Source organism: Balearica regulorum, chromosome 9 (assembly GCF_011004875.1).
Source record: "Balearica regulorum gibbericeps isolate bBalReg1 chromosome 9, bBalReg1.pri, whole genome shotgun sequence".
In the NCBI taxonomy this organism is placed as follows: domain Eukaryota; kingdom Metazoa; phylum Chordata; class Aves; order Gruiformes; family Gruidae; genus Balearica; species Balearica regulorum.
This window is the reverse complement of record NC_046192.1, coordinates 10,045,754-10,058,044: the sequence shown is the minus strand read 5'-3', so window position 1 is coordinate 10,058,044 and position 12,291 is coordinate 10,045,754. Positions and strand designations below refer to the sequence as shown.

General features: G+C 39.7%; 1 protein-coding gene across 2 annotated transcripts in view; it reads right to left on the bottom strand.

Annotated features, from left to right (window-relative positions):
- Positions 1-11,175, bottom strand: part of NYAP2 (neuronal tyrosine-phosphorylated phosphoinositide-3-kinase adaptor 2) — a 143,114-nt gene extending 131,939 nt beyond the window's left edge. The window contains exons 1-3 of one of the 2 annotated variants that reach the window (XM_075761032.1): positions 10,724-11,169; positions 9,981-10,478; positions 3,211-3,453 (exon numbers count right to left, since the gene is read on the bottom strand). In XM_075761032.1, coding sequence (XP_075617147.1) covers positions 3,211-3,416 — 206 coding nt within the window. In that variant the 5' untranslated portion in view covers positions 3,417-3,453; positions 9,981-10,478; positions 10,724-11,169. Of the gene's footprint in view, positions 1-3,210; positions 3,454-9,980 lie in introns of both variants that reach the window. The other variant, XM_075761031.1, reaches the window with a different exon arrangement.
- Positions 11,176-12,291: the final 1,116 nt, after the last annotated feature.

Here is a 12,291-nt window from a genome sequence, read left to right as displayed (position 1 = left end):
CTTCTAAATAGTGTTGTGTGTGAATATCACCACTTTATTAGATAATAAATTACTCATTACTATGTTGTTAATGTAAATGATCAGCCTTCTAAAAGAGACCATCTGAACACTAAAATTGAATAGCTTCTCCGAAATTCAATAATCAGACTGTTAGGTGCTGGAACCCCTCTCCTGTTCAAAATCTACCTGCGGTTAATCACACGGGATGACTCCCTTGTTGCTAAGGAGAATGTTTTCAGCGGTTGGTAGTCTCCAGACTGGTAGCACTGTTATCATTGCACATGTGCACCACTTGCTATCCTTGCCACACTATCGGAGTTAAGGATAATATAAATACCCACCAAGATAAGGTAAAAACATAAGAAAAATAGTACAGAACAAAGAAGAAATCAATAATCCTACTTTACCTTTCCTGACTGCTGTGTTTCAATAGACAGCATGGCCTTGGATGAATGTCTAGAGGTTACTACAGGGAGCAGACTCAACTGCAATCAGCCTAAGTGACTTCAGACATCATGGTTCCTTTAGTCAAATCAGATGTTCTCCTGTGGTCTGCCACTGCTTTTAGTTTTCCTAATCAAGGGTTGATCAAAAATACCTTGTTTTCCCCCCTCCTAGCTTACACAGGAAAAAGACAGATAAAAAGACTGAAGGCAGCGTTTTCCAAGATTTCCTAAGGTGGTTTTGCTAGTTTGTTTCATCAGACGGATATTGTTTACACCCTCAATGTTACTGAGATAAGCCAAGTGAGGTGGGAGTAGAGGGAACCACTGCAAACATGGTTTCCCACAGAAGAGCACTATATCCAAGAAATGTTAATGCCTCCAATCCACATACATATACGTGCTGTTCCTCTGATAAACCCACTATACTGCTGGTAATCTTCCTTGTGTCTGCTGACTCTCTATCTGGGGAGCACAGCACTGTTCTCACAGATCTCGGTTTAGCATGAGCAAGAATTTCATGGTTTGGCTCAGCCCTAAATCACTGCACTTATCCAGAGCTCTTCATCAAATCACTTTGCCAAGATCAATAAATACAACCACACAAACCAACCACAAAGTAGGAAATACTGTTACCGCCATTCAAATTAGGTAGAGAAGCTTGGATAGAGGACCATAAAGAACCACATAGGTCCACAACTTACTCTCTCGTGCCCCAAGAAACTGATGCATAACAAAACCTGTTTTGGCACTTAGTGACCTTTATGGTCACAAACACTGAAGTGTATGCAAACAGGTTAGCAAGAGCACAGCCTAATTAGCTGTCAACTCTGAAAACTATATTCTAAATACATCTGTATACATTGACAGTTTAACATATAAATATAGTCATGAAATGAAGAAGTTGCCACAAGGACAACAATTTTTCCAGCCAATTCTAAAGTAATCAAATAGTGAAGTTTCAATAAATTAAAAATATTTACACCTTTGTTTTATTATTATTTTCCTCAGTGGGGAAGAGCCAGCAATGTAAGATGAGAAAGTACTCTTCATCTCACTAATTTAAACCAGCAATTTATTGACTACCACTTTTGTACGCGCTCCCTTAGCAGGTGAGACAGATTCAAATTCTTCCTCTGCCTCATGTAACTAGAACTTAACTTCCCTCTCCATCATATGAAGAAATATTTTGAGGTGGGTCTCCCTACCCTTTCCTCTTGGAAATTTTGCAGTTTATGTAACTATTCAGTAATCAAAAGAGAGAGAGATGAACACTGAATAAAAATAGCTAGAATGAAACAATATGTGTATCCAGCATAAATCAAAACAAAACCCCACCCTCCTACCTTAATCTGCTGCAAGGAAAAACATTTTCTCTCATGACATTGGCATAGCATAGTTCCTGCTACAAGCAGCCTATGCCTTTGACTCCGCAATAGTTTGAATCCCCCTAAACATCACCCAAAAGTTGAGCTGGCAAGATAAAAGTCCAGAAGGTACCAGAATACACGTTTGCATGGGCTGTCATTATTCACCTTAATTTCACATTGGTCTTATCCCCCCAACCAAATTAGTGACAATCCAAAAAAAAATAATCTACGTCCTGGAACAGAAAGCAGCCGTGATTTTGCTTTACATTGCTGCTTCTCCCTCCTCTGTCAAACTGTACATGCTGCTCTTTTGCTTTAAACATTCCATCAAAATTACCAGACTACCGAGGCATTGCTGGAACGTTCACAGCCCAGCATGTCTGGTATACCTGGATGTACAGTACCCAAGACATAGCATAAAATTTAATCACTTAAACTGAAATACGGAAGAGTCACACTGGAGGAAAATATTCAAAAGACCTATCAGTTTGTGCTCAAGCCATCCATTTACATATTAAAGTTTAGCATTTGGATGGATGATTTACTTGTATTATACAATTTGTCCCTCTCCTCAAGAAAACACATTTTTTAATATGCAAATGCATATATAATAAATATTTATATTTATCCCATTCAACCTTCTTTTCCTCTCCAAGAGGCTGCAGAGATTTCATTGTTATCCATTGACACAAGAGGCCAGGTCATGTGAGTGCTCCTCTCATTAACTGTCAATTAAAATCAATGGAATTATTCAAGAAGAGCCATTACAGGGTTCTGCCCATCAGGGGCTTGATCCATTTTCCTTTAAATGATTGCAATATTTTTACTGACTTCAGAGCACGCAGAACAGTGAGGAATCACAAACAACAGACTTTTTTTTGTAAAACCTCAGACAGCAATTAGAGAGCTTTGAAAATTACCAGATTTAAAACATCAGCTCAAGGAGTGTCTATTTTGATCTGTAAGGCTGTGCCTGTCTTGCAAGAGCTCACACACCGATATATCTTTGCACAAAGTACACTCTGTCCATCTCACAGCACTGAGTTGATGAGGACCTAATTTCCGTTAAGTTTACATCTCTTATTCGAAACACCTAAACTCTTTGTCACAAATCACAGCTGCTGAAGATGCCACACATGCTTAAACTGAATACATTTGGATGGGAATACTCTTTTCCGCTGAAGGTAGTAGAACTGTACATCATCATTTCTACACAATGTAAAACATATGCAATTAGCAGCCTGACATGGGCCAATGGATACATGGGTCTGTACTGCTTTTGCCAGCAAGCTGCTTTGAAATCAACTAGTCTACATGTGTTTAACATATCTGAAACTGAGTCCCTCACTGTTCATTCACTCTGCCATACTACTCATCTTTTTTATCAAAATATTTACCGTTTTATTGCTTCTTCTTGTTTTCGGCGTTTTTCACTCTTTTCTTTCAAGTAAGCCAGGTTTGTTTCATTCCTCATGCGATCATTCTCTCGAGCAATGTCTGATGCATTCTGTATAACCAAGCCATCATAGGCCTTCATCCCCATATCTTCAATATACTGGAGAAAAGCGCCCAAAGTGACCTCCTCCTGATTAGAACTCATCATCTTGCAGGAGATAATGAACAAAGGAAAGCAACGTTTCCTGCAGGTTGAAAAACACATAATACCTTAATCAGTAGGAAAATAGCTTATGCATTATGACAGCAAGATTGTGTCAATTGTAATTAACATCTCTGTAAGAGACAATTTTTTAGACTTTCTCCTGTCTATAGGATAATAAAGCAATTCAGAACACAAGAACAACATTACTCGAGACAAGAGGAGATAAAAACCAAGAATCTCTTCTTTCAAGCAATGCAAATCCATCTAGTTATACATTGTTCAAATCCCAAAAAGTTTTGCCCCACCCCTTCCCTTTTCCTAATACCCTTCATTTGCAACAACACTGACCTCCCCAAACCTCATTTTGAATTAGACTGAGAAGGCTTCCATCCCAGAACAACAGTGTAGATAAAGCTGCACCAGAGCAGATCACCAGACAAAATTGCTATTCTGCAGGATATTCCAAATTTCAGGTGGAAAACATTGTTCCTTTTTTTGGAACAAAAAAGTTCAAATCTTTCTTCAGGTTCAAAATCTGGAAAGAAATATTGTGAAATAGTTTCCTAAATGTCTTAGTAACGTAGATATCAGCTCATAAGCCCTGGTCATCTGTTGCTCGACAGCCTGTTAGCTTGAAGCTCCAAGAGCAAACAAGAAATCCTAGTGGAGCTTGGACCTTCAGAACTCTAAAGCCCTTGAATTAATTCTTATGACAGACACTTGGGTTTACAGCACCTCCAGCTAGGCAGCATGGAGCACAGACATGCTTAGATCCCTAGGTCACTCCTGGCTCCAGCCTAAAAAGCTCTCAGAAAGGCCCCAAAGGTTTTCCACTCTGCAGCAGATGCCCTGGGAGTCATGAGAACTCTGGTGTATAGACACATCAGTAAATATCACAGGTGACTAAATGCAAGGTATAATTTCAAGAAACATACTGGCTATCTAAATTCTGTACAACTGGATGAACTACTTATTAAACAAGTAACAGAACAGAATTGTATTATCTTCTTATTTTAAAAATATTGATTACTGTAAGGTCCTGAGACATTACAATCTTGAGCAGCATTATCCTCACACAGCCCTGTGAGGGGGGTCCTCATCTTACAAACGAAGACTTGATGCAGAGTGACCAAGTGACATGCTGGCAGCTGAACTCAGCTCTCTAAGGCATATGTGCTTCTTGACTACTAGAGCATCCCTCCCTTCCCCGAAGAAGGATGGTGTGACTTCTCGGAATCTGCCCAAGAACGATGCCAGCCCTGCAACTAGGAGTGATCTTATTGAAAAGACAATGAGCATCCTGCCTGCACATGGATTTTAGGTGCAGAGTCCCTGTGGAATCAGCAACAAAAATCTTTCCTCCATTTCCTAATATACTGCCATATTTATAGTTTTTATTACACTGCTAGACAAGTAAAATTCTGATCGGGGTAGGCATTGATTCTAAAAATAAATAAATTAAAAGCTCTTATAGACTCCAGCAATCCTGTCTGGGCTTTCAGGCACAGACCTGAACATGGGAACAAAATGCTTTTACATCCATGGAGTAAGCGATCTGAAAGGGATGAAAAGAAAAGAAAAATACTTTTCCACCCTTGAATACTTTTTCCCCTGTTTTTGATCACTTCAAGTGGCAAGAGCAACAAGCACTGGTTTCAGGCAGTTAAAAAACACACCAATAATTTTTTTACCTTGCTCTCCACGTCTCTATCAAAATTATTTCTGTACGATGGTAACTTGACTGTTAAAATGATGAAGATTCAGAAGGTGCAAAGGGTCTGCTCCTATCACCTTTTCCACCTCCCAGGACAACCTTGTCTATCAACTAAGCCCAAACATAAATGTAAGGCTGACGTTCAGGGTCACTAAATTGATCTTATTTTCAGGCATGGGTGTAGGTATCTCCTACTAATCCCTGCAGGGTAAAACCAGCAAAGGAGGTCTTAGTGCAGCCCAACATGCATGCATGCATTTCACACAGCTTGCATGTTGGAAGTGTTTAGAACTCTACTGGGTTGGAATATGTATTGAGCTATTCTATATATTCACCATAAGTGGCACGGTATCTGCAACAGAGTGAATTGGCAAGCTGACAAAGAGCTAAACCAGACTGTATCAATGTTACTGATGCTTCAGTAGACATGATTTTAGACCAACCTTTCTGCCTAAGAAGAGTCCAGATACCATAGCCCCTTCCTGAGAGTCTCTGTCTATAGCATGAAGTCTACCCAAGTAAAAACAATGCTAACAGCATAAACAGCTCTAACTCCACTGTCTCCAAACTTCTCAAATAGTATCTGCTTTTTGATGGTTAAAATCTGGGCCATTCCCCCAGTACATAGCTATTTCACTATATTTTCCATTTTGGACTTCTAGTAAAGCCTACTTTCTGCATATGCTGAATTAAATTCAGATAAACCTGTACAACAGAGAAACCCCATCCTAGTGACCTTAATAGCAGTTTTGCCATTGATTACTCCAGGGATCAGATTTTACTACTGAAATATAATATGAAATTTTACACTGAAGATAACTTCAGCAGGCTTTCAATAAATGCAGTTCTGATCCATTTTTCCCAGAGACATATAGAACTCAATCTGCTTAACACTGTTTTTTATGACAACAATATGCTTTTTTTTTTTCCCCCTCATCATTTCCCTGTCTTTTTGGAGGTCAAAAATGAGCTGACACTTAAGGATATGCTGAATCTCCTTTTATTACGAAATTTATTTTTCATGTGAGAGAATAAAGTCATTCCAATTGGAAAAAGACTGAAATAAAAAAGCCTTTATTCTACTGCACACACTGACCAGATAGTCATTATATACTGGTTTATCGCTGATGTCATCTATTACTAAACTCATACAGAATGCCAAAATTTTAAACAATATGTCATAAATAGATCAAGATATATTCTTTGTCCTAACAGGGGTCCAATCCTGCAATGGTACTGAGCAACTGTAGCTACTGAACTCCTCCTGTGACTGTTGATGCTTGCATGCTCGTGACATGAAATACAGTTTGAGGTACTCCTAGAGGTACCATTGGGCAGCTCCCAGATATTTCAAAGCCTTGATTCAGCTCTTACAGCAGTAACTCTAAAAAGCATCTATACAAGTAGCAAGCGTTTCCTGGATCAAAACCCACATATCTCCTGCATGCACGGTATTTTACAGCCTCATTGCATTTACTAATATTGGACGGTTGTACATACTATGCTTAAACAGGGAGTAAAAATGCAAACAACTGGAGCAAAAAGCTTAAACAATTACTGTAAACATTTCTACAGTATTAGTATTCCTTGTACAGCACACCAGGACTGATTTTTTTTTTTTCTTCAGGTAGTAATGCCACTTCAGAGATACTATGTTACCTTAATAAGTGAGCTTTATAATGGCAATAGGTTGCAAGCACTACATGTGGCCCATCGAGTCCCACGCATTGCTTGCTTGTCACCTTGGAGAACGTGTGGACAGCACTGATCAACTTTTGATCAAAGGTTCTGCTGACTGGTAAGCTCAGGCAGTGAGCAATTCCTAACCATCTGCCAGGGCACATACAAGTACAAGCAAATGTTCTGTTTGAGTACATTTATATTTGATTAAAAATATGCAAGTGCAAGTTGTTAAACAAGTAATTTAAGCTGTAGGTGAGGTACCACCATTTTGGTACCCCTAACGCACACTGTGGTCAGATATTTTGTTAGCTGGTGACAAGGACTATACAGGGTCACCTGTATATTTGTAATCAAATTGTTTTCAGTCCATTTTGTTTTCTGAAATGAAGCAGCCCTAGAAAATTTTAACTGGGAGTTGCTCTGTTTGGGAAATTCTTTTGACACGCCTTTCTCTTCCCCTCATTATTATGAAGGAACAGAAGGAGACAGTGGGGAGGAGGAAAAGCCCTGGATTTCAGCCATTGAAGTCAGCATAGAGAAGTCAACAGAAATTGATTGGAGGAACTTTATTGCGAGTGTTCACTGAACACGATCATTTTTGGAAATCCACTTGAGTACAAGGACACAAAGAAGGAGTTCTCTGACATGTTCCCTTCGTCTCTTAAAGGTCAAACCAACACTATGTGAAACCTCACTAAGAAAAGCCAGTCATGCTCACTGGCACCTGCCCCTCCAGGTATCCCCAAATCAGAGGGAAATTGGCAAAGCAGCACAGAGCAGCTCACACTGCTGTGGCCCATGCAATCAGCTGTCAGCATGGGAGGAGTAAAACAAGCAAGAATTATATATTTTTCTTCTCTGCCAGTGCATCTGGTTTACTGGCAAGGGCAAGCAGTCCCCTTACTGGTTTTCCTAGAAATATTTACATAACTAAATTTGAGATCTTTGTGTGGATTGAGACACAATTTTTATGGGAGAACAATGCACTGTCCTTCATAAGATTTTTGCATACCTTACTTCTAATTTAACTATTTTCTCTGATACTGAACATACAGCATTCTTAGTCAAACCCAAACCCACCTCCTTTTCATACGATCAGTGTGCAAAAATATTGAATTCAGAATATGAGGAGTAATCGACCCAGTATCAAAGTGGTGCTATACGTTAATATTCAGACATGTTCTCCCTCTTATTCACATGAGGATCCCCAAAATATCAGTTGCTTTTCAGCATGCTTGACAGCCATAAGCCGCAGCTGTGCTGCATTGAAAATTGGCAATGCTGACATTAAACTGAAGGAGCTTTTTGAAGTAATGACAAAGGCACTGATTGCCTTCTTCCAAACCAGAGGGATTTTTTTATTTTTTTTATTTTTTTTTAATTTTAATGTAGGAGAACAGAGCCTGGAAGCACAAGAGTGGGGTTGCCCAAAGTCCTGAGTCCAACCTCTAATTTATAAGAGGTCTACACACCTCTCCAGTCCTGCCTGTCTCCCAAATTCTGCCTCCTCTCTTTGAGAGCACATCTGCTTTCAAATTACCTGTCAATTCCCACCACTAAATTCAGCATATCAGAAGGTTTCTGCACAAATCAAGGATGCTAATCAGCCATTCAACCCTCAAGTTTGAGCTGTGGCACTCTAGGTGCTTGCAAGGCAGTAAGAGCAAAGTAGACAGACCAGCCATATCCAATTTTCATAAACTGCTGACCACAGCAGCACTAATAAGGACCTAATGGTGTCGGGTGTACAAAGAATACTTTCACTGCAACCAAGAAAAATTCAGTGATGGAAAAAATATATTAGAGACTACTTTGCAAAACTCTCTTATCATAGCTGTGCCTTATACCAAGTGAACTTTGAAATACCAGACACTTGAATTTGATGAGACAAATTGCTAAGACATGCTTTTTAGAGTTGCATTCCCTGCTCATTCTTAACAATGAGCTGCATTACTGTTTTTACACAGTGATGCATTACATTCTAATGTTGAAGAGGAAAGACCTTCTGAAATAGATTGCAAGTTTCCTACTGTATATAATTTGACAACTTTTAATGCAGATATTTAAAGAAAAACCACTACATTCATTTGGAAGTACAAAATATACTTTGTATTTTGACTGGGATTGCAGATTATATACTTTGTCCTTATTATACTGCACAGCATGAGCTCTAGCACCTGGGTGAAATCACTGAAGCTAAGTAGTGCTAAGCCCTTCACTTAAAGAGGTTAAAAGTGGCTCCTTCAGTAGAATGGGAATGCTACTGCATGGTTTTAAAGAAATAGTCCATTTCTATGGATGTTCCACCCTTCATAGGGGAAGTTATGCTCCCTGTAGTTTTAAGAACTGAAAAAAATACCCTGAGCCTTGAATTCTGGCTCCCTTGCTAGTGTCTTTTGAAACAGAAAAAAGTCTTTGCTAACAGTGACTCCTGTATGATTCCAGAATGTAAAGAGCTGTTGTTTACTTTGCAATACAGCAGCACTTTTATCACTTTTATCCCAAGGAAAATAATGCTTCCTCCTAACCACACAGATGTTGGACAATTACAAAACTAGATTTAGAATGGCCAGCACTTAAGTGCAATTATGACATTTTATCATCCCAGTATTATGCAGCAGGCTTATGAACAACAAGAAGAAATAAAACCACACAACATAGAGACATATAAACACATTCTGTATGCAAACAGGAGTGTATTTGAACTCAGAAGAAAGAATGAGCTTCTTGCTGATGGATGTATTTTTTTACCTTAAGAAAATGAAATGGAGATTTCACTACCATCAGCATCACGTTAAGATGCTGTAAAATATTAATGGTGCAGCGGGTCTGATAAGTAACTAACATAGATGTTAGAAATTATTTCAACTAATTAATCAGAAAATAGCAAAGAATATTCTTAATTATTTAACAGTGCTTTTTACAAACAAAAATATCCAGCTGCAAAATGTCTCTATTACAAGCACAATCAACATGTGAAGTACACAAAACCGGTCAAATAGACTTCAGCTTTTAGTTTTGCAATGGCTTGATTAATACCTCCTAAAAATACATGCAAGTTCATCATTATGCATTCTGACTACTCATTATTTCATTTTGCAATTTTTTCATTCTAATTAGCACTATATTTTATTAGCATGCTCATATAATGTATTAAAATATGTACGTACCAAAATTTAAGTCCACGGGGACTGCTAAGTGCAATAATCAAAGGTGACTTTTGCCTGTAAAAGCCCTTTCCTGTGGTTATCTCAGTGCAGTCGGAAGGGATATTTCAGCACCATAAGAAACAGATTTGCAGTTAGGCTCAGTTTTTTCTTCAGTTAAAGTGCATTAAATCTTGTTGGCAAAATTGCCCAGATTGTAGAATTGGACATCACTATAAGTCAGTGTGTTACGTTACAGATCTTCTTAACATATAATTAAAATGGCATGGAAAGTTTGGCTTTTAAAAAATGCAGTGGCAGGAGAAGACAGGTGCTTGCTTCTTTAAATCCACATTCAGAGAAGAGAGGGTACAAATAATGGGAGGGTATAAACAACACCCTGCTTTGAGGTCCAGCAGAGAAGAAACTGGATGATTTTTACCCACTTTACAACACAGAAGATTACAGCACCATCATATGCACTAACACAGAGATTTCTAAGGTGCCTCATTTGAATATGTTCTGTGGAGACAAAAAGAATGGAATATAAGGAATAGAAAACATCCTATCCAAATGGCTTCTTGCAGCAGGAAAGACGCTCGCACTCTCATTGCCACTTAGATACAGAAGGTCTGTGGCAGTCTAGCTTGTGGTATCGTCTCTCTCTCTCCCCCGTGACTAGAGGCAGGCTTGCTCTCTCCAGCTGCCTCAGTCTGTTGATGCTGCTGTTGATTAATCAGGGATTCTCAAACAAAGAGCAAGCCTACCTTCGGGTGCCAGCAGGACTGTGGGGCTCCTCTCCTGCTGCAATCCGGCTGCCCTGACCCCCCGCGCAGCCAGCATCCTAGTACCTCGGACAGCTCCCCCGCGCTAGGCCCATTGACGGGGGCCGGGAGGCGGCAGCGGAGACACGCCAAGAGCCGGAGAGCGGCAGCTGCGTCGGTCCTCGGGCGCTCGGCAGAGCCTCCTAGCTAGGCAACAGTCTCTCTTATCTCCACTGCACTGAAGTCTGATTAGCAAATAATCCGGTGGGAAAAAAATCTGCATGAACGGCACTGTACATCACATTTAGTCTATAGGTAGGAACACATATGAAACAACGCCCTTCCCCTCTCCGTCTCCCTTCCTAAAAAAGAAATTGTTCTTCCACGGAGAATGTGTACGTTAACCTTTAGCCCATGTTATGGCTCAAGGAAATGAGCAGCCACTTAAAAGGAACATCTAAGCCTCAGTTTGATACCTCGTATTGATGTATCTTTTGCACTCACCCTCACTGAAAGCAGTGCTAGGCACACAATTACTGCTGACGCAGATTAGGCTGCTGCTTGGGGAAAGAGGGGAGGAGCTTCTTCACCTCATCAAAACAACCTCCCACCACCTGCTCCCATTGCACGAGAACAAAACTATGCTACTTGGACAGAATGAGCGTGACATTTATGCTGTTTTACTTACATTGATATGAGATGTGCACTCTGGAAAGAAACATTCTGTTTGAAAAGCATTCAGGGTGAAACTACACAGTTTTATGCTCATCCAGAATTTGTGAATGTAATGATTTGGAAGAAAACATTTCCTTTTCTCTGAACTGGATCTATCTGTGTTATAGCTCCTCCTTGCAGAAAATGTGTAGTTTTGCTTTCTCTCCCCTAAACCTGCAGCCTGGACACAAAGCAAAAGCATTCAATCCCTGCGCAAGAGCCAGTAAAAGGGGAGATGTCTGAATGTGCACAGAATGTGTTACCCCATTGTTAAATGCCATTTCATTCTTCCTCTGTTCTTAATTTATAAGCATATTTTTCTCTTGCCGAAATCTTGATTCTGATGTTACAACAGTTAAATTTATTTCTAAAACTAAAAACATAAATTCTAGTCATGGAATAAAGTCCTTTCAAAGTAATGCATGTTCACATGAAAAGCAGTGCTAATACACAAATAAGACCTCATCTACAGAGCAAAGGAGAACATCTTCCTGCAGATATACTACCTCCTGACTGGAATATCAGTGTTACCTCACATTGAGGAGCATTCAAAATAAACACCTTGACACACTGCAAACCAGGGTGACCTCCTTCATGCAGCAGTAGCCAATACTAACGTTGAAACTGTAATGTGTAAAAAGCCTGGTCCTAAAACTCTCTCCCATATTCACCAGTAACTCTCTGCTCACTGTAATAGTGCACATCCCAGCACACCTCCTGCAACCCTGGGAAACAGGGCAGTGAAGCTTCCACGTAACATGTCCAAGAGACCATTTCAAAGTGGTGCTTTAAGGAGGGTTACAAAGACAGAAGGCTTTGAAGATATGGAAGGTTTTTCTTTTTGTCAGGGAAAAAGG